Raw genomic sequence first — 22929 nt, 5'->3', positions numbered from 1 at the left:
AATTGTGTGAATAATTTAACATCTTTATAGCTGGCAGACGGTCACACACCTGGCTCATTTGGTTGTGTATTCTACATCACTATGAATACTTTAAAGATATTATTGGGCATACTACAATTACATTTCATACAAGTATGTTAATGCGAAATTGATCCAATACGACCCCATTGAGGTGTTTGGCGGTCATATTGGAAAAAAGGCTCCTGTGGGGAATCCTGTGATTTTATAACCCTGTTCTACATTTACTGTGTGTGTGTGTGTGTGTGTGTGTGTGTGTGCAATTTGGTGGTTCTATCCCCAAAGTTACAACTCAAAAACATAGCTGCCCCACAGCTAAGCTCAGTACATTCTAATGTCAATGGCACAATATGGCCTATTTTTAAACAATAGTTGTAGGTGGTGCTTTCAAAGTTGGTTATATTATTTATAATTTGAAAGGTCATTTCATCACCTTTTAGAAACACTTGGCAACATAGTTTAAAATGTATCAGGGTTTCTTTTTTAAAGCAATTTATACAGGTAACACAGATATTTACCCTAGAGGTCAAAGTCCATATCACGTGACATAATTACCATAAATGACCAAGTATTTACCCAGGTTGTTACTATATGCTGTACAGTACATCTGCTTTGGTATACTGTACATGTACATGCACTCTTGTATGGTGCTGCTGGTTGAAGACCATTGTATTCTTAAAACAGGTGGAGAGCTTGTGCATTGCCATGGTAATTATCTTGTAAAGTAATTGGGGGATAAGTGCTTGTTGTCAAATGCTGTTTTTCACAAACCATTAGCTTAACCACTCACAGCTGGGCTATTATGGACAAACATTCATCATTCATTATTCGTATGATCTACTCTTTCACCTGCAGAGCAGAAGCAGCCGCAACCACAGCAGCACCAGAGGTCACTGGGATAGCAGGTATGGCAAGACACTTTATCAAAATGCACATATCAATAGTTAATCAATGATTTTATAAATCTGCCTTGAATATACAGTATGTTTGTCTTGCATATAGTATAATTAGATTGTAATGATCTGTTTCGGGAAAAAACAAAACAGCTTAAATTAACAGATTTGTATTCCTGCACAAACGTTTCGGGTATGAGCCCTTCTTCATGACATCAATGATCCGTTTAGGTCCAGAAGAGACCCGGACTGCTGCACCAGAACCACCCACTCCCGTGACCAGTGATTCCAGTGTCCCTGATGCTCCCGATGATACAGTTGAAGAAGAAACCGCTGCTGAGGAGGTAAACGCCATTGACAGTATTCACACCCCTTGACTTTTTCCACATGTTGTATGTACCCTAGAAAGACTCACAGCTGTTATTGCTGCCAAAGATGATTCTAACATGTATTGACTCACGGGTGTGAGTCGTTCTGGGTAAGTCTAAGAGTATTGCACATCTGGATTGTACAATATTTGCACATTATTCTTCAAGCTCTGTCAAGTTGGTTGTTGATTATTGCTAAACAGCCGTTTTCAAATCTTGCCAGCGGAAAGTATTCAGACACCTTGAATTGTTCCACATTTTGTTAAGCCTTATTTCATTTTTTTTTGCAAATGTATAAAATATCAAAAACAGAAATACCTTATTTACATAAGTATTTAGATCCTTCACTATGAGACTCGCAATTGAGCTCAGGTGCATCCTGTTTCCATTGATCATCCTTGAGATGTTTCTACATCTTGATTGGAGTCCACCTGTGATAAATTCAATTGATTGGACATGATTTGGAAAGGCACACACCTGTCTATATAAGGTCTCACAGTTGACTTTGCACGTCAGAGCAAAACCAAGCCATGAGGTTGAAGGAATTGTCCTTAGAGCTCCAAGACAGGATTGTGTTGAGACACTGATCTGGGGAAGGGTATCAAAACATGTCTGCAGCATTGAAGGTCCCCAAGAACACAGTGGCCTCCATCATTCTTAAATGGAAGACATTTGGAACCCCTAAGACTCTTCCTAGAGCTGGCCAAACTGAATAATCGTGGAAGAAGGGCCTTGGTCAGGGAGGTGACCAAGAACTTCATGGTCACTCTGACAGAGCTCTCGAGGTCTTCCGTGGAGATGGGAGAACCTTCCAGAAAGACAACCATCTCTGCAGTGCTCCACCAATCAGGCCTTTATGGTAGAGTTGCCAGATGGAAGCCACTCCTCAGTAAAAAGACAGATGACAGCCCGCTTGGAGTTTGCCAAAAGGCATCTAACGACTCTCAGACCATGAGTAACAAGATTATCTGGTCTGATGAAACCAATATTGAACTCTTTGACCTGAATGCCAAGCATCACATCTGGAGGAAACCTGGCACCATCCCTACGGTGGCAGCATCATGCTGTGGGGATGTTTTTCAGGGACTGGAAGAATTGTCAGAATCGAGGCAAAGATGAACGGAGCAAAGTACAGAGAGATCCTTGATGAAAACCTGCTACAGAGCGCTCAGGACCTCAGACTGGGGCGAAGGTTCATCTTCCAACAGGACAAAGACCCTAAGCACACAGACAGGACAATGCAAGAGTGGCTTTGGGACAAGTCTTTGAATGTCCTTGAATGGCCCAGCCAGAGCCCGGACTTGATCCCGATTGAATATCTCTGGAGAGACCTGAAAATAGCTGTGCAGCAACACTCCCTATCCAACCCTGACAGCGATTGAGAGAATCTGCAGAGAGGCATGCGAGAAACTCCCAAAATACAGGTGTGCCAAGCTTGTAGCGTCATACCTAAGACTTGATGTTGTAATCGCTGCCAAAAGTGCTTCAACAATGTACTGAGTAAAAGGTCTGAATACTTATGTAAATGTAATATTTCCGTTTTTTTATATTTTATAAATGTGCAAAACATTTATAAAAATCAGTTTTTGCTTCATCATTATGGGGAATTGTGTGTAGATGGTAAGAAAAATATTGAATCCATTTTGAATTCAAGCTGTAACACAAAAAAATTTGTGTAATAAGTTTAAGGGGTATCAATAATTTCTGAAGGCACTGTAGCTTAGGCTAGATGTTAAGATTGCTAACAGCTTGCAGATTGAAAGGAAAGCTGACAGAATGTTTGCTTGTGGTTGCCCAGCCCAGCTGTTGCCTTGTATGTCTCAGACAGAGAGGGTGAGCTGATAGCTTTTAGACCATATGGCTAAATGTTATCATCAAATACACGATCTAACTGCTGTTCCTATTCATTAGGGCAAACCATTGTAGTGAAGTAATATGTATCATATGCATTTTATATACAGTATACCTTACATATGACCCATCATAAGACTAATATGCAATTAATATGACCAAAGTCTACTAAAACTAAATATCTGACTACATTTACATTTAAGTCATTTAGCAGACGCTCTTATCCAGAGCGACTTACAGTCATGTGTGCATACATTCTACGTATGGGTGGTCCCGGGAGTCGAACCCACTACCCTGGCGTTACAAGCGCCATGCTCTACCAACTGAGCTACAGAAGGACCATAAGATGATTTTGCTTTTTTGCAAGAGACTATAGTTGGGTTACAGTAATAAGCCATCGAGAAATGTCTGAGAATTGCCTAAGTCAGATATTTCATGAACATTGTAAAAACAGAATGAAATCCCACACAAGGCATAAAGCTTAAGTTACAAAACATTAACAAGCATTACAAGGCATTATTCTAGGCAGATATTTCATGAACATTGTAAAAACAGAATGAAATCCCACACAAGGCATAAAGCTTAAGTTACAAAACATTAACAAGCATTACAAGGCATTATTCTAGGCAGATATTTCATAAACAATGTAAAAACAGAATGAAATCCCACACAAGGCATAAAGCTTAAGTTACAAAACATTAACAAGCATTACAAGGCATTATTCTAGGCAGATATTTCATGAACATTGTAAAAACAGAATGAAATCCCACACAAGGCATAAAGCTTAAGTTACAAAACATTAACAAGCATTACAAGGCATTATTCTAGGCAGATATTTCATGAACAATGTAAAAACAGAATGAAATCCCACACAAGGCATAAAGCTTAAGTTACAAAACATTAACAAGCATTACAAGGCATTATTCTAGGCATAAAGATGTCAGAGTTACAAAGCAAAGCATGAACAAAACAGGTCTACTCAGGCAGAAGGCCGAGCAGCCTACAAGAGAAACATGTCCAAACAACCTTTCTGTAGAGTGGATAACAGGAGCAAGTGAGAGAACTAAGTACTTCCATTCCATTTACACCAGATCTGAATCATTTGTGTTGAAAATCTGTTTTTTTGACAACCACAGACCAAACCAAAATGAATAAAACTAAGATATCCAATCAGATCGAACCAGCCAACATCCTCTAGGAAGGCGGTCACATCTATGTTTGATGACCTGAGGGGGTGGGCTGGGTATGCTAGAGAGAAGACATCATTCCTGAGAGGACAAAAGAGATCCTTGCATACAGTGTCGTCAGAGTTCACTCTGACCATCTAGACTTACTACAGAGATCATACATCCATATAGATAGCATCAGTGTTCTCTTCAGGGTACAAGTTTCAGATACCAAACAAGCATCACTAACACACATTTCAATAGTTTATCCGCTGCATACTGTGTCACAGAGAGAGAGAGAGAAAGGCATTTTGGCCTCTTGATGGGGAAAGGATTGACTGGCCCTTGAGAATGTTCCTTGTGTTCCTGGGCCATTTGCCATGCAGACCCAGAGGTTACAGAGAGCACATATGTTAGGGCCGAGCCTACAGCATAATAGCATAATGTTTTGCAAGGAAAAACTAAAATGGGTATTTCTTAAGTTCAGGTTGTCCCTCCCTATTTCAGTCTGTTTTCTTTCCTTTTGATGCTTAATGAATAGGACTTTTGGTACCTAATCAATAGGGCTCTTTTGGTACCTAATCAATAGGGCTCTTTTGGTACCTAATCAATAGGGCTCTTTTGGTACCTAATCAATAGGGCCCTGTTTTCTTCCACTGTTTGTAGGACTCTGAGCTGCCCAACATTGTTCCGGAGAACCATGTGGAGGAGATAGTGGAGTTCAGCATTGACCTGGTGGACCCAGGCTACAGGGAACTACTGGATGACCCTGACTCCCCCCAATATGTTGACCTCTCTCAACACCTGCAAGACCAGGTGAGATAATAACCATTGCTGTCATTGTCAAGCCAAATAGAATGGAAATGAGTGACAAGGAGTTGGCATGATGGGGCAAACGGACTGACACTCAGGCTAGTCGAGATACTGCACTGTAGATGGAAAGACTTATGGGAGGCCAGGCCCTGTAGTCTGTATACCCTCTTTATGTCCATCAGTAATGTAAATGTCCCTAAGACCAATGGGCTATCCCATTGAGGTACAGTTTATTTGGTGTCTTGATGGTTTTTTAAAAACATGTTTTTAATGTATGCACAGTGCCGCAAACAAAATGTACCATTGGAAATAAAGTCATTATCTTATAAAGTGTCACACGATCAACTAACAGATACTAACAGATACCTGATGCAGTAGAGTGTGATCTGTGACACGTTGCTACAAGTGCTCCTGTCCTCATGGGTTGTGGCCCTCTGAAGGGGTTCATGGTTAAAGAGAATTATAGAATGCCACAGGATCATGAGTCAGAAGCAAAGAAAGCAGATTACTGAGTTGCAATTAATGGATTCTCAACCTGAATACATCATGGTTCAGTCCCGATCTCCACCCTTCTCCCGAAATATGCATTTGCACATTTTCTCCCATTGGATGTTACACAATGGCGGAAATTCATTGGACTCTCAAAGCTGGGCACAGACGTCAATTCAATGTCTATTCCACATTCGTTCAAAGAAATGTCATTGAAATGACGTGGAAACAACATTGATTCAACCAGTGTGTGCCCAGTGGCAAGTGTCTGCTAAATGTGAGTAACTAAAGGTAGAGAGATATATGAGTGTAAGTGTCCCGTTCATACATTCCTGACTTACAGTACTTTAGATATCCTCAGATTACATTATGGGAGCTGGTAACCAGTAACATTTGTGCCAACAGAAAATGGCATCATATTTGATTCTGTAATCAACTAGTTTAATTTAGTCCATCTTCCTTTTTCAACAGATGCTCCATGTTTTTGACAAGCTCCCAGGATTGAAAGAGATCAGTGTTTTGGGAATCAGGTAAGTCTGTGGCAGACATGAATAATCACATCTGGTGCCTTCGAGCTTAATTCCAACATTTTGGAGAGCTAATGAAAAGAGCAATAGATTAGGTGAGACAGATGAAAGCCAGGCGAAAGCTGGTAGCTCCACCAGTCGAGGTGAAGCACAGCCTCTCACTTGCGCTGAGAAAATTCCTCTCAGACTACATTTATTTAATCGGACCTTAGCTACGTGTTGATTTGGAATGGACTCTGGATTCATTTGAATACATAACAAGTCCATTCCCACCCAGCTGAAATGCAGTCAGATGCCAGGAACAGAACATATTTTAGGGCCATCCAGCCATTCTGTCATGCTACAGGTTGTGCTCTTGGCTATGCTGACTGTAATAAGAATACTTTAGTCATTAGTGTGAACCACATGCATGCCAAAAATACATCTTTCCTTTGAGGGTCATGATGTCTTTACATTCAAATACAAAAGAATACATGTCAGGAGTGAAAAGCACATGTTTGTGATGACACCCGACCAGCAATGAAGGACGTTTTATTTCCTTTGAAGAGGATAAATCATTATATCTCGTACTAATGGCTGAGAAGTCATTATATCACATACTAACGGCTGACAAGTCAATATATCACATACTAATGTCCTCTTTTCTTCCCTCTCTCCAAATCTTAGCGAGGCCCATGGGAGTGAAGGGTAATTGAATTACTGTGATGAGAGCCATCTTGAGTGGTAGCTGCAGTTTCCCTCTGTGTCTGTGCTTGTCCCTGCCAGTCTGCCGCTTCGCTCAGTGTGTATCCGGATCTATCACAGGACCCAGGGAGAGAGGGATCAGATAACCTAAGAGTAAATCCATTTCAATTCAATCACTTTTTGACAGCATCCCTTTTTGATTTAAACAAAACTTTCTATACATGTTTGTCCATGGAAGAAGTGGTCAGAAAGTGACTTTTTGGACCTGAATGCCAAAACATTCAGGAGATAGAGGTGCTCAAAGGTTACCCCTTTTTCATACCCCAACATACCATGAGACATCCATGTCCTCATCACATCTTCAACCTATGGTTGAGTTTCTTTTTATAAAAACATTATCTAAAAATGGATAAACTCCTGATTTTTTTTCATATTCGCATATGTTGTAGCTTAGACCTTACTTTACATCATCTGAGGTTTTTGTGTTGTGCCCACAAATGGTTGAGACACAACATGCTTCTAATTACTTCTTTGTGATTCTAATTACAACCACAAAGATGGCCCCTGGTCCACCCACCATCGAATGTCAACTTAAATGGTCTATTCTATGATAAATATTTCTATGATTTCAATAGGTTTCCTATGGAGAATTGAGAGTATAATTTAAAACAACAGATATTCCCATTCAAGTCAACCTTCTCTGATATGTGTGGATCTCCAACCATCTTCGTGGTACCGTTTGAAAGTTGACATTTTTATTTTATTCCCATTTTATTAGCCAAAACATGACACCCACCCTGGATTCAAGAGCATGTTGTGTCTCAACTGATGGCGGGCACAACACAAAAACCTCAGATTATGTCAAATAGGGTCTAAGCTACAACATATGTGAATATGAAATAAATAATATCAGCTTTAACATTGCAGATAGATTGTGGCTTCTATCAATGTAACTGTCTGTATAATTTCCAATCACCCATATATATTATTTTGATAATGAATGTTTAAGATTTATTTTTTTTATCCAAAATTATTATTATTTTAAATCAATAAATAATACAATGGTTTAACAACCCTGTTTGTAAGCTTTCTAATGATGTCAACCTCAACCATTTATATTTTCCATTAATGAAGACATGAATGTGGGGTATGCAAAATAGGTCAACTTTCAGCATCTTTAGCGCCTGAATGTTTTGGCATTCAAGTCCAAAAAGTCACTTTCTGAGCACTTCTACGAATCACAAATATGTATGGAAGGTTTCGTTCAAATCAAAAGAGCTGCTTTAAAAAAGTGATTGAATTCAAATGGATTTTCCCCTAAACAAACAGCAACTCAGCAATAGAGATTAATAGAGAGTAATGGCGTCTTTTTGTAGGCACCAACTCACCAACAAAGCCTATGTCAAAATATAGTTTTTTTTATTAAGACCGAAAATAAGGTCTGTGGTAAACATAAGCTTAGGAGATCATATATACGTTTTGTTCTATGCTATAATCTTCATCAGCTAACATAACTTTTTGTGAATTTTGAAGAATTTGTGAACTTTTTTAAAGTAATAGACTAAGGCTTCCTAATTCAAAGGTCATGTTAACTGACTGATGTTATCTCATAGAACAAAACATATAAGATCTCAGAAGCCTGTGTTAACCTCAGACCTTATTTTTGGCATTTATTCCAAAACTCTATTCTTTCTGCCCATTAGGAATGGCTGAACGAACCAGAGGTAAATCATTTCTGGTTTTTAGGACTTCAAGCTGGCGACCTCTATTACTCGGCTGTTTGTGCACTGCATCCATGATGGGTCAATACATCAACCAGGGACATTGTTGAGAAATGGCGACCAAAGTCAGCTGAAACTGGGACTCATTTTTCTCCCCTTCTGTAGCTGATTTATACTTTGTGATTTTGGCAACGAGGCCCTCTATCTACTTCCCCAGAATCAGATGAACTCGTGGGTACCATTTTTATGTCTCTGTGTCCAGTATGAAGGAAGTTAGAGGTACTGTATTTTTGTGAGCCAATGCTAAGTAGCATTAGCACATTGACTGGAAGTCCATGCGTATCTGCTAGCATGCTAGTAGCATACCAGTAGATTTCCAGTCCTTAAACTAATGCTAGTTAGCAATTTCTCTAGCTCTACTTCCTTCAAACTGCATGAAGACATAAAAATGATATCCACGAGTTCATCTGACTCTGGGGAAGTAGATAGAGGGCCTCGTTGCCAAAATCACAAAGTATCCCTCCCTCATAGGCTTCTTCATCTTAGGATGGAAGGCATGTAAGTAGTACAATACAAAGCCCTGTGTGAATAGAATAATTGCGGAGTTGCTCCCTCCCTAATTTGCGGGCCCTGTGGTGGCCAGTGCTGTCACATGCAATAACATCCATGCCAGTTAGTGGCTCGAGCCGCTTCACTAATCTGATAAAGGATACACAACTCTTTCGACCTTGGCATCTTCACTGTTCACAAAAACAAAAAGGAAAGAAATTGATGTATCAACATTGATGTATCATTGCTATTAATCCCATTGAACTAATATGTTTACCCTCCAGCTTCCGCATTGACAGAGCTGAATATTGATACATTTTTGATAGTGTCATTCAAATCTGCAAGAAAAAAGTGGTTGATTTCCATGCTCTGCCTTTCAAGTACACTACTTCTCAATTGATCTTGTATCTTGACTCTCCAATTCTTAAACCTACCAGGGGATTGCTTTGTTTTTAGTTGGTTTAGTTAATTGCTTAAAGTGTGTATATATCTGTATAATACAGTAATCACTAACTACTCTTATTTTCTCTCATACAATATATTCTTCTTTTTCAGACCTGGAGGAGTGACAGTGCACTATTCTCTGGTCTTTCAGACAATTTCAGAGGATGACACAGGGACTCCAGTGTCAGCTGTGCCCAGCCTGCGGGAAATGGTGGCCAAGGCTTTGAGTGAAGAGGCCTCTCTGCCAGTGGATCTACAGTCATTAAACTTTGAACCAGGTAGCCAAATCACTGTGAATAAGTTGTTATATTTGTGAAATACATGTTTTGCATCGTTGTTGTACGTCTTTCCACAGTAAAAGGGATTCCACCAACTACAACACCAGTCGAGGAAGCTGTTGAGGAAACGATTGAAGATGTAAGTACTGGCTTATTGATCTAGACTAATGGTAAAATACCATACTTTGCATCAACATGCCTTTTTTTTGTCTGTTTCATTAAACAGTCCATTGAGCCAGCTTTCCACAACGATCTGGACATATCCACAGATGAGCCAGAGATTGCCATGGAGAAGCCTCGTCTGGATGTTCCACTTGGCCCTGTGGAAAAGGAAAATGCGCTCATCACCTTCCTGGACTCTACAGATATTCCAGAAAAACAAGAAGAAGCAGCACCACCAGAGAGAGGAGATGTGCCCTACATCTACAAGGACACTAGTGATGAATTAGTGGAGAGTGAATCTGAAGCAACAACTGAACCAGAGGAAGAGGTGCCATTTATCACACACATGATTGAAACCATTCAAGCCATTGATGAGGGAACTGGTGAGCTTGTAAGAGACTATTTCCCAACCTCTCCTGCCGAGGAATACCCTGAGCCACCTTTTGGTAATTTAGTCCCTACTAATGGGTACCCTGTTTTACCCCATGTGGATTTGGATATTACCTCCGCCCATGAAATAAAAAGTATAGAAACTAATGCTCCAGCTAAACTCCTTCCTAACTTGATATCAGAGGAGGAGGCTGTTGTTGAGAAGGAGGCTGAGCCTACTCCGACCACTCAGATTAAGCTTACCAATGTCATTGCCACTGAGGAAGAGGTATCTAACCCTGAATTACCTGTGACGACTCTCTCAGCCATCACAGATCAGCCTGCCACTGAAGCAATAGAGGACTTTGAAGTTGAGGAAGATATTATCCATATTCCGATTGAAGGGGAAGAGGTTGAAGAACCAGAACCTGAGGAAGAGGTAGTTCAGATCTTGGAACTTGAGGAAGAAGTAGTTGAGAACTCGGAACCTGAGGAAGAAGTAGTTGAAACAGAACCTGAGGAAGAGGTAGTTGAGATCTCGGAACCTGAAAAAGAGGTAGTTGTGGAACCAGAACCTGAGGAAGAGGTATATGAGGAACCAGAGCCCAATGAAGACTTAGTTGAAGATCCAGAACCTGAGTCAGACGTAGATGAGGTCTTGGTAGTTAAGGTCTTGGAACCTGAGGAAGAAGTAGTTGAGAACTCGGAACCTGAGGAAGAAGTAGCTGAGGAACCAGAACCTGGTGAAAAGATAAATGAGGTCTCGGAACCTGAAGAAGAGGTAGTTGAGGTCTTGGAACCCGAGGAAGAAGTAGTTGAACCAGAACCTGAGGAAGAGGCAGTTGAGGTCTCGGAACCCGAGGAAGAGGTATTTAAGGCACCAGAACCTGAGGAAGAGGTAGTTGAGGAACCAGAGGAAGAGGTAGTTGAGGAACCAGAGGAAGAGGTAGTTGAGCTCTTGGAACCTGAGGAAGAGGTAGTTGAGGAACTAGAACCTGAGGAAGAGGTAGTTGAGGAACTAGAACCCGAGGAAGAGGTAGTTGAGGTCTCGGAACCTGAGAAAGAGGTAGTTGTGGAACCAGAAACTGAGGAAGAGGCATTTGAGGGACCAGAGCCTGAGGAAGAAGTAACTGAGGAACCAGAACTTGAGGAAGAGGTAGTTGAAGAACCTGAGGAAGAGGTAGTTGAGCTCTTGGAACCTGAGGAAGAGGTAGTTGAGGAACTAGAACCTGAGGAAGAGGTAGTTGAGGAACTAGAACCCGAGGAAGAGGTAGTTGAGGTCTCGGAACCTGAGAAAGAGGTAGTTGTGGAACCAGAAACTGAGGAAGAGGCATTTGAGGGACCAGAGCCTGAGGAAGAAGTAACTGAGGAACCAGAACTTGAGGAAGAGGTAGTTGAAGAACCGGAGCCCAAGGAAGACGCAGTTGAGGAACCAGAACCTGAGGTAGAGGTAGATGAGGTCTTTGTAGTTGAGGTCATGGAACCTGAGGAAGAAGTAGTTGAGAACTTGGTACCTGAGGAAGATGTAGCTGAGGAACTAGAGCCTGGTGAAAGGGTAGATGAGGTCTCAGAACCTGACGAAGAGGTAGGTGAGGTCTTGGAACCTGAGGAAGTAGTTGAGAACTTGGAACCTGAGGATGAGGTAGCTGAGGAACTAGAGCCTGATGAAAAGGTAGATGAGATCTCAGAACCTGATGAAGAGGTAGGCGAGGTCTTGGAACCTGAGGAAGAAGTAGTTGAGAACTTGGACCCTGAGGAAGAGGTAGCTGAGGAACTAGAGCCTGGTGAAAAGGTAGATGAGGTCTCAGAACCTGATGAAGAGGTAGGTGAGGTCTTGGAACCTGAGGAAGAAGTAGTTGAGAACTTGGAACCTGAGGAAGAGGTAGCTGAGGAACTAGAGCCTGGTGAAAAGGTAGATGAGGTCTCAGAACCTGATGAAGAGGTAGGTGAGGTCTTGGAACCTGAGGAAGAAGTAGTTGATGAACTTGAACCTGGGGAAGGGGTAGTTGAGTTGTCAGAACCTGAGAAAGAGGTACTTGAGGAATTACAAACTGAGGAAGAGGTTGTTGAGGTCTTGGAACCTGAGAAAGAGGTACTTGAGGAAATAGAACCTGAGGAAGAGGTAGTTGAAGAACCAGAGGAAGAGGTAGTTGAGCTCTTGGAACCTGAGGAAGACGTAGTTGAGGAACTAAAACCTGAGGAAGCGGTAGTTGAGGAACCAAAGCCTGAGGAGATGGTAGTTGAGGAACCAAAGCTTGAGGAAACGGTAGTTGAGGAAGAGGTAGTTGAGGAATTAGAACCTGAGGAAGAGGTAGTTGAAGAACCAGAACCTGAACAAAATGTAATTGAGGTTTCGGGACATGAGGAAAAAGTAGTTGAGAAAACAGAAGAAGAGGTATTTGAGGAACTAGAACCTGAGGAAGCGGTTGTTGAGGAACTAGAGCCTGAGGAAGCGGTTGTTGAGGAACTAGAACCCGAGGAAGAGGTAGTTCAGGAACCAGACCCAGAGGATGAGGTAGTTGCAAAACCAGAACATGAGGAGGAGGTAATTGAGGAATCAGAGCCTGAGGAAGATATAGTTGAGGAACCAGAGCCTGAGGAAGAGGTAGTTGACGAACTAAAACCTGAGGAAGAGGTTGTTGAGGAACCGGTAGTTGAGGAACTAGAACCTGCGGAAGAGGTAGTTGAGGAACTAGAACCTGAGGAAGAGGTTGTTGAGGAACCAGAGCCTGAGGAAGAAGTAGTTGAGGTCTCAGAACCTAAGGAAATGGTAGTTGAGAAACCAGAGGAAGCAGTAGTTGAGGAACCAGAACCTGAGGAAGAGGTAGTTGAAGAACCAGAAATTGAGGAAGAGGTAATTGAGGTCTTGGAACATGAGGAAAAGGTAGTTGATGAATCAGAGGTTGAGGTTGTTGAAGAACCAGCATATGAGAAAGAGGTAATTGAGGAATCAGAGCCTGAATCAGTTGAGCCAGAGCCTGAGGAAGACATAGGAAGAGGTTGAGGAACTAGAACCTGACCAGAGCCTGAACCTGAGGAAGCGGTAGTGAGGAAATGAGGAACCAAAGCTAGGAAACGAACTAGAACCTGCGGAAGAGGTAGTTGAGGAACTAGAACCTGAGGAAGAGGTTGTTGAGGAACCAGAGCCTGAGGAAGAAGTAGTTGAGGTCTCAGAACCTAAGGAAATGGTAGTTGAGAAACCAGAAGAAGCAGTAGTTGAGGAACCAGAACCTGAGGAAGAGGTAGTTGAAGAACCAGAAACTGAGGAAGAGGTAATTGAGGTCTTGGAACATGAGGAAAAGGTAGTTGATGAACCAGAGGTTGAGGTTGTTGAAGAACCAGCATATGAGAAAGAGGTAATTGAGGAATCAGAGCCTGAGGAAGACATAGTTGAGGAACCAGAGCCTGAGGAAGCAGTAGTTGAGGAACTAGAACCTGAGGAAGAGGTTGTTGAGGAACTAGAACCTGAGGAAGCGGTAGTTGAGGAACTAGAACCTGAGGAAGCGGTAGTTGAGGAACCAAAGCCTGAGGAAATGGTAGTTGAGGAACCAAAGCTTGAGGAAACGGTAGTTGAGGAAGAGGTAGTTGAGGAATTAGAACCTGAGGAAGAGGTAGTTGAAGAACCAGAACCTGAAGAAAATGTAATTGAGGTTTCGGGACATGAGGAAAAAGTAGTTGAGAAAACAGAAGAAGAGGTATTTGAGGAACTAGAACCTGAGGAAGCGGTTGTTGAGGGACCAAAGCCTGAAGAAGAGGTAGTTGAGGAACCAGAACCAGAGGATGAGGTAGTTGAAGAACCAGAATATGAGGAAGAGGTAGTTGAGGGACCAGAGCCTGAGGAAGAGGTAGTTGAGGAACCAAAGCCTGAAGAAGAGGTAGTTGAGGAACCAGAACCAGAGGATGAGGTAGTTGAAGAACCAGAATATGAGGAAGAGGTAATTGAGGAAACAGAACCTGAGGAAGAGGTAGTTGAGGTCTTGGAACCTGAAGAAGAGGAAGTTGAAGAACCAATGCCTGAGGAAGAGGAAGTTCAAGAACCGGAGCCTGAGGAAGAGGTAGTTGAAGACCCAGGACCCGAGGAAGAGGTAGTTGAGGTCTCGGAACCTGAGGAAGAGGAAGTTGAAGAACCAATGCCTAAAGAAGAGGAAGTTGAAGAACCGGAGCCTGAGGAAGAGGAAGTTGAAAATCCAGAACCTGATGAAGGGGTAGTTGAGGAAACACAGCTTGAGGAAAATATTAGTGAGCCACCAGCTGAAGAAATTAAAATCATCCAACCTGTGGATTCTTTAGAGGACACTCTATTTGGAGAGGAAACCTGGAAACCTGATCCTGTTGAAGAGGACAATATTGTCCCAATAGAAGACCAGTCAACTGAGGAGGACATGGAGGAACTGTTGCCTGAATACCACGGGTATGAGGACAGCTATCCTGAGGAAGCTGTTGATACTGTGGAAGAAACAGGTGAGTAATGTAGGTTATAAAGGCTGTTTTTGACCAGTGAAGAACAGATAACAGTCATATATAATTAAACATTTTCAACTATGAATTTTGTTGCTGGAGGAGTGCAGTTGCATCACAACTAATAATTACAGGCCGGTCCAGGGAGATGTATTAATGGTCTATATTTGGGCTGAATGCTGTGCTGCCTGCTGATTAATCTTTTGTCGTGTTTATCATTTTGTATGCAGTAAACACAAGGCTTTTGACAATTCATTCATTACCAATGCTTATACCGCTGAGAGATACTTTATCAAATGATGCTGATTGATTTTTATAAAATAAATCAGACAAATATTATTCACTGCAAGCACCCGGCAGAAATGAATGGCTCGCCTGGAACGGTTTCCTTCCAGCAGTCATATAGGGAATGAAGCTCCACATTCAGTATAAAGCAGGATAATGTATTATGTATTGGACAGTTGGCAGGCATTTGCAGTATGGGTAAAACACACTTGTGATGGTTAGTGACTTATTGAAATATCCTCTCCTATTACAAAGATGACACAGCAGAGGTCAGTGAAGTGGAAGTGGCTCCATTGCCAGAGGAGAGTGAAGAGAAGATAGCAATGATAGCAGAACCCATCCCTGACTCTACGTCAACACCCCCTGCAGAATCTGACACTGTGCCTGTGGTAGATGTAACAGAGTCACCTTCAGAGTTAGAGCTGATGGTGGAGGATACTGAGGAGCCCGAGGTGGTTGTTATCAATGTAGAGGCTGAAGAGGAGGTCGTAGAGGACTCAGAACCTGAGGACGAGCGTGTGCAAGACCTTGCAGACGAACTTGATCAAATGGACCTGGTAAGCACAGAGCCCATTAACCTTCCAGAGGCCAGTGGATACTCATTGGCTCCTGAGGTGCACCCCGTCGAGACCACAGCTTCTCCACCACTGAGATACCTGACCACTCCCTCCATGACCACAGCGAGTAAAGGCAGGGAGCTGGTGGTGTTCTTCAGTCTACGGGTTACTAACATGAGGTTCTCAGATGACCTCTTCAACAAGAGCTCTTCAGAATACAGATCCCTGGAGAACACCTTTTTGGAACTGGTGAGTGAGAATGAAATATGTTCATAAAGGGGGGAATCCCGACCCAAGTTAAGCGTGTAAATGGAACATAATTCTCTTTACACGTATTCTGACCTTGAACTTAAGCATGAGAATATCATTCTATTCATCCGCTATTCGTTTGGGGTGGAGATTAAGGGAATGAAGGTGTGAAATAAAATAAATGAATGTGTGGCGGAAGTGTGTCTACAGATATACTGTATTCTGACCTCGATTTAATTCCCTCACAATCTTTATGCGTGATGAAGCGACTAATGAGGTCGAGCAACCTGCCTGTTCCAAGTGGAATAGCATCTACTTTATTGTTTTTCAATAGAAATAACATTCTCCATGCACTGTAATTTACAAATTGATCAGCGCTATTGATAAGAGCTAGGTAAATTAGTAAACTGTTTGGATAAGGGGATTGTAAATATCAACGACAATTGTTTTAGATCTATTTTAGATCTATTTTTCACAAATGTGAAACCAGTCGTACAGTACGGAGGCAAACTGTAACATAACATATCACCTTTTCCACAGGGACATTTATGAAATGCTTTGTAGACCCAAGCTATAGGCTTCTGTAGCCATTAGCAAATGACATTATAACACCAAACCTACTCAGTTGATTTATGATTTGCAGAAACATTTTAATTATATGTTCGAAATGTTACAATTTGTATTGTGTTAAATATTACCCACTATCGATAGACTATCTGTCCTCGGTCACCTTTATGTGGTTGTTCCTGAGGATCGCTTGCCATAGTGGATCATATTAGGCTAACGTATAACGAGCTGTGCAATCATTTGGGACATGTAGCCTATTTGAATCCTTACTGAACACAGACCATACGTAGAGCAGTTTAAACCTGGAGATTGGACGGTTGTCATCACAGTTCCGTGATTAGTGAGGATTATTAAGGTAGATTTATAGGACTACCGTTTCACCCCTATTGTACTCTTTTCTCACCTATTGTACTCTTTTCTCACCTATTGTACTCTTTTCTCACCTATTGTACTCTTTTCTCACCTATTGTACTCTTTTCTCACCTATTGTACTCTTTTCTCACCTATTGTACTCTTTTCTCACCTTCCAATATGTACCGGATTGAACAATTGAATATGTTAACTTTCAGGATGAATCAAACTGCTGTATTTTTGATTCACCAAGATATTTAGTCTGTAAAGGTTCTCCAAAACTCTTTTTTATTATAATTCATAAATATTTTCCTCACCCTAAATAATATACAAGATCAGATGGACGGTAATGACACAGCCTGGGATCGAACTCCAGGCTGTGGTGACGCCACAACACTGCGATGCAGTGCCTTTTTTTTTTTTTTTTTTTTAGCAAATGCATCAATTCAGCTATGTTCATTTTTGGAGTGACGTCCATATTTAAAGGCCTGCGTTTTGCATGACTCCTTTTTCCTCGGACTAAACTGACGTGCCCGCTTTAACGTTGAGCGAATTTAGCCACGAGCTATAAAGATGGCAGATTTAGCTTTCAGAATAACATACGTTGAAATGATGCATCTGATGGGTATATTGTTTGTGAAAGTATATGCAATAGCTAACCTGTCTTCACCTTTCTCTTGAACTTGACATGTTAGATAGGAATACTCCATTAGCTGCCTTTAATGATTGGTTGTAATCATCAACAGATATTTACATCGATAAGATTTACTTATGCACATAAGTCGAATAACATGTCTCGCTTTCACGCTGAAACAACTGCACCGTTCCCCTCGGTATACAGTGCAATGACTCAGCTTACAGTTAAATACGTTGTAGAAGATGAGGGCTGCCATGTTGACAACCGAGCACGCCGACACTGGTCTGGTTCCTTTTGACGTGACAAGATGTGGGAGAGAGAGAAGGAGAGAGAGAAGGAGAGAGAGAGAGAGAGAGAGAGAGAGAGAGAGAGAGAGAGAGAGAGGAGAGAGAGAGAGAGAGGAGAAGAGAGAGAGAGAGGGAGATGAAATATTTCATATGTCAAACCAATTTTCGTTGTTGCTGTCATTGACCCCGTGGTTTCGTCACTAAAAGCGTGCTGGTAACCCCTCAGCCTCTCCACATGTACAGACTCCAATGGAATCGTTTGTTTGGGCTAATTTCAGGCTTAAAAAATAACGCTATTTGTAAATTGAAGGGCCAGACTCTCTGAGAAGTTAATGGATTTGAAATGGACGGCTCATTGTAAACATATGCACGTCCTGTATATGGATAAATGAATGATAGAGCCATTATGACCAGCTGCGTCATAATAACATGATACTTCAACACCAAATGCTCCATAGAGCCTGATCTGATCTATTCTATACTGCACCCGTAGAGCCTTAACTAGGCAACCTTTAAGGTGTTTCAACTCTTGAGGATATGTATTTTCGAAAGATATGGCACTTCACTCACAATTTGTGCACAATTAACATATAATTGCAGAGTGGGTCATGCTCTCTGTTTGTTTAAATTGGTAGCTTTGAATCCCTTTGACAAAACCAAGAAGTAAGAAAAACTATAAGGAAGATTGCTGTGCTGACAACAAAAGTCTGATGAACTGCCAAGCTCCGAGATCTCAACCAGCATCAAAGCTGTCCTAAGTTTTCCTCCAAAGACCAAAAACTATTCAATGTGCTGCCTGCCAGTAACGGTTTTACATTCAATATTTCCAATTGAAAGAAATCACTGAAGGCAAAGTTTTTTTGCCCCCCGGACTTGTCTGATCTATGCTCAGGAGCCGACGAATTACATTCTTTTAAATGGTTTATTCAACTCAGAGGGAAGGTTCTGGCTTAGACCTGGTTTAGACTTGGTTAGACCTGGCTTAGACCTGGTTAGACCTGGTATTATCACTTCATGGCTTTTGAATAATGGAACACTGCCACACCGGTCACAAGTAGAGGATTTTAGTAAAAGGGCTTTGTTACACTTCAATAGTTTATAAAAAACATGGGGAGTAGCGGGTAGAACTATTTGATCTACCACATGGTTATTACGGACAGTGATTAAATGTCACTGTTATGAGAAAGTTGTTAAAGTCAGTGAAGGCCAATAATCTCTTTCTATGCCTAAGAGAAAAAAGTGAAACACATTTAAATGTCAATTGAAAATAATTTGTCCTTTAGTCACTTGTGGCTTTTCTCTTCTGTTTCTGTTCAGCTGCTGCCTTACCTGCAGTCCAATCTAACAGGATTCAAGAAGCTAGAGATTCTTAACTTCAGGAATGGCAGCATTGTGGTCAACAGCAAGATGAAGTTCACCAAGTCAGTGCCATACAACGTGACCCAGGCCGTCCACTGTGTCCTGGAAGACTTCTGCAACGCTGCAGCCATGAGACTCAACATTGAGATTGACAGTCACTCTCTGGACATAGAGCCTGGTACGAGATGAGGCCCGGGGTTGTGTCCAAAATGGCACCCTATTCCATATATAGTGCACTACTTTTGCCCATAGGCAGGGCCCATAGGTAGGGCCCTGGTCAAAAGTAGTGCAATACATAGGAATAGTGTGCCATTTCAGACTCAGACCATGTTTCACTGCAGTTGCACTCATTTCAAGATGTTTACAGAACATAACAAATATACTGTAGTAACAGTCTAATGAACGAGAACATTTTGCATGGAGACTTTTACAGCTTCAAAGAATAAAGCAGTTTTATCGTAGACTATAAATTGTTGAGAGTGTAAAATCTATAGAATGCAATGGGCCATCATTGCTAGACTTTTCAATAACTAACGTGCTAAACCTTCAAATTAAATTCAGACAAAAACAGAGGGAAAACCTCATTAAAATGGAACACTTTTGACTACCTCCCTGAGAAAAAAAAAGGGGAGAAGACAGCGTCACAGCTACTTTGATATTTCATGGAAACTGATCCTACCATTTCCCCCTTCCTCATTCTTTTTGAACAGCTGATCAAGCAGATCCCTGTAAGTTCTTGGCGTGCAACGACTTCTCTCACTGTGTGGTGAATCGGTGGTCACGGGAGGCCGAATGTCTCTGTGACCCGGGGTACATGGCTATGGACGGCCTGCCCTGTCAGAGTATCTGTGTCCTGCAGCCGGACTACTGCCAGAACGGGGGCCGTTGTGAGATAGTACCAAGGCATGGAGCCACTTGCAGGTACCTTAGAATACTTCAACTATCTGAACACATCGGAAGCGTTGCAGTGGGTTTCTATACGTGTACCAAGATTTGTATTAAACCATACATTTCTACTGCTACCTAATATTCATAATATCCATTGTCATCACTTGTTTCTCTAATATATAATAATAATAAATAATATATGCCATTTAGCAGACGCTTTTATCCAAAGCGACTTACAGTCATGTGTGCATACATTCTACGTATGGGTGGTCCCGGGGATCGAACCCACTACCCTGGCGTTACAAGCGCCATGCTCTACCAACTGAGCTACAGAAGGACCACCTGTTACGTTGTTCTACTTGTTTATGTTGTTTACTTAAAGTGTTGCGAGGGAAGCAACACAACGTGACAATGTAATATCACAGTCAACACCACACTTACTCTTCAGGAACTGTATATTATGTGCTCTAACCAAGTGTCTTTCACCGCTTTAGATGCCCAATAGGTAAAGTCTGGCACTTTAACGGGGAGCGCTGCACTGAGCTGGTGGCTGTGCCAGTAGACCCCTTCCTGTTCATACGCTGCTTTGTGGGCTTCCTGTCCTTTGTTTATGCCCTGATAGCTCTCATGTCATTCATGTACACACAATGTAGACGGACCAGAGAGACAGTGACTTTGGCGTGAGCAAAATAATTTTCTTCACTGTGTGGATTTGTATGGTACATGTACTTAGCTGTACTATATGTATTCTTACTTCTACACTTGCTAAATATATATATATATATACACACACACACATACAGACATATACACATACACTCTGGTTAGAGGTAACATAAATTTTGCTTTGAGAGCAGTAGTCTTAATACTAGTGGACTTCAGTGACGTTATCTTGACGCTATAAGCTCACAGCTCGCAGTCATCCAGACAGCATCATGCTGACACTGGAACCTACAGAAAACATTTCTGTATAATCATTTTTTCCCTTAATATAATTTTGTTTAGACCCGATTAAACATACTCACCTTCTGGAAAAAAAAGGTTTTATTTTTGGGGATTAAATCTTTAAAGTCACCACCACTCAAATCTAGGTTCTTATTTAACATACACATTCAAAGCTAATCACTATGCCTTTACTGGTATATGCTTAAAGATGTATTTCTGTATGGGGGCAACTTTTTAATGTTTATTCTTCAGTAAAGCCCATATGACAAGAATCAGAAACGTCCAAATATCCTTCACTAACTATGCTACCACTTACCTAATCCCTCGACACATTATAAGTAAAAACAGCGATAAAGTACTTACAGTGACAAAGTCGTGTTCAAGCAAAGGTTAAAGTGTCAGTGGCTTTAGTTCCCCCTCTGATCCAGTTAGTTCCATGTGAGAGCAGCTTTTCTGCTTGTCTGGGGATTTGAGGGCTTCAACCCTACAAGGAACCAGTCAACCCACCCACACAGACCTAGATTTGCCATCTCCCATTAACACAGTGTACATCCAAAATGGCAACCTATTCTGTATATAGTACTAATCTAGCTCCTAGACCAGACAGCACCACAGACCGTCAACAATATCAAGTCTTAGAACATCTAAAAGGTTAATACGTTATTTAGCTTTCCTGTAATCTTATTGTAACTAGTTTAAGATTTCTCCGGTCAAAGATAAAGCACATCTATTCTATGAAACCATTTTATTTAGACATTTTGAATTTCTTGAGATGCAGCAGCTCGTTTTCAAGGGTCTCCCCCCCCAAATAAGGTAACACTTTACTTGACACCTAGCGTCATAACAGTCATAACAGCTGACATAACCGGTCATATCTTCATGACACATATTTAGACCTATTGTGACATATAGTACAAGTCGAATGTTTGGACACAACTACTCATTCAAGGGTGTTTATTTATTTTAAATTGTAGAATAATAGTGAAGACATCAAAACTAGGAAATGACACATATGGAATCATGTAGTAACCAAAAAAGTGTTAAACAAAATCAAAATCAATTTTACATTTGAGAATCTTCAAAGTAGCCACCCTTTGCCTTGATGACAGCTTTGCACACTCTTGGCATTCTCGCAACCAGCTTCATGAGCAATGCTTTTCCAACTGTCTTGATGGAGTTCCCACATACGCTGAGCACTTGTTGGCTGCTTTTCCTTTACTTTGCGGTCCATCTCATCCCAAACGGGGTTGCGGTCGGGTGATTGTGGAGGCCAGGTCATCTGACACAGCATTTCATCACTCTTCTCCTTTGTCAAATAGCCCTTACACAGGCTGGAGGTGCATTTTGGGTCATTGTCTTGTTGAAAAACAAATGATAGTCCCACTAAGCCCTAACCAGATGGGATGGCGTGGTGTATCGCTGCAGAATGCTGTGGTAGCCATGCTGGTTAAGTGTGCCTTGAAATCTAAATAAATCACTGACAGTGTCACCAGCAAAGCACCCCCACACCATCTCCATGGCTTCACGGTAGGAACCACAAATGAGGAGATCATCCGTTCACCTACTCCGTGTCTCACAAAGACACGGCGGTTGGAACCAAAAATCTCAAATTTGGACACAAGACCAAAAGAACAGATTTACACCGGTCTAATGTTCATTGCTCGTGTTTCTCAGCCCAAGCAAATCTCTTCCTCTTACTGATGTCCTTTAGAATGATGATGTTCTTTGCAGCAATTCGACCACGAAGGCCTGATTCAGTCTCCTCTCAACAGTTGATGTTGATGGGTCTGTTACTTGAACTCATTTATTTGGGCTGCCATTTGAGGCTGATAACTCTAATGAACTTATCCTCTGCAGAAAAGGTAACTCTGGGTCTTCCTTTCCTGTGGCGGTCCTCATGAGAGCCAGTTTCATCATAGCGATTTGTTTTTTTGCGACTGCACTTGAAGAAACTTTAACAGTTGACTGACCTTCATGTCTTAAAGTAATGATGGACTGTTGTTTCCCTTTGCTT

General features: G+C 41.6%; 1 protein-coding gene across 1 annotated transcript in view; it reads left to right on the top strand.

Annotated features, from left to right (window-relative positions):
* Positions 1-22929, top strand: part of LOC118386575 (interphotoreceptor matrix proteoglycan 2-like) — a 36509-nt gene that overhangs the window by 6037 nt on the left and 7543 nt on the right. The window contains exons 5-16 of the mRNA XM_035774272.2: positions 874-923; positions 1143-1255; positions 4963-5112; positions 6070-6128; positions 6792-6812; positions 9635-9801; positions 9879-9940; positions 10028-13270; positions 13689-14793; positions 15331-15881; positions 19041-19260; positions 19793-20003. Coding sequence (XP_035630165.2) covers positions 874-923; positions 1143-1255; positions 4963-5112; positions 6070-6128; positions 6792-6812; positions 9635-9801; positions 9879-9940; positions 10028-13270; positions 13689-14793; positions 15331-15881; positions 19041-19260; positions 19793-20003 — 5952 coding nt within the window. The remainder of the gene's footprint in view (positions 1-873; positions 924-1142; positions 1256-4962; positions 5113-6069; positions 6129-6791; positions 6813-9634; positions 9802-9878; positions 9941-10027; positions 13271-13688; positions 14794-15330; positions 15882-19040; positions 19261-19792; positions 20004-22929) is intronic.

Source organism: Oncorhynchus keta, chromosome 8 (genome assembly GCF_023373465.1).
Source record: "Oncorhynchus keta strain PuntledgeMale-10-30-2019 chromosome 8, Oket_V2, whole genome shotgun sequence".
NCBI classification, from domain to species: domain Eukaryota; kingdom Metazoa; phylum Chordata; class Actinopteri; order Salmoniformes; family Salmonidae; genus Oncorhynchus; species Oncorhynchus keta.
The sequence above is the reverse complement of the archived record's forward strand: the minus strand, read 5'-3'. Positions and strand labels throughout refer to the sequence as shown.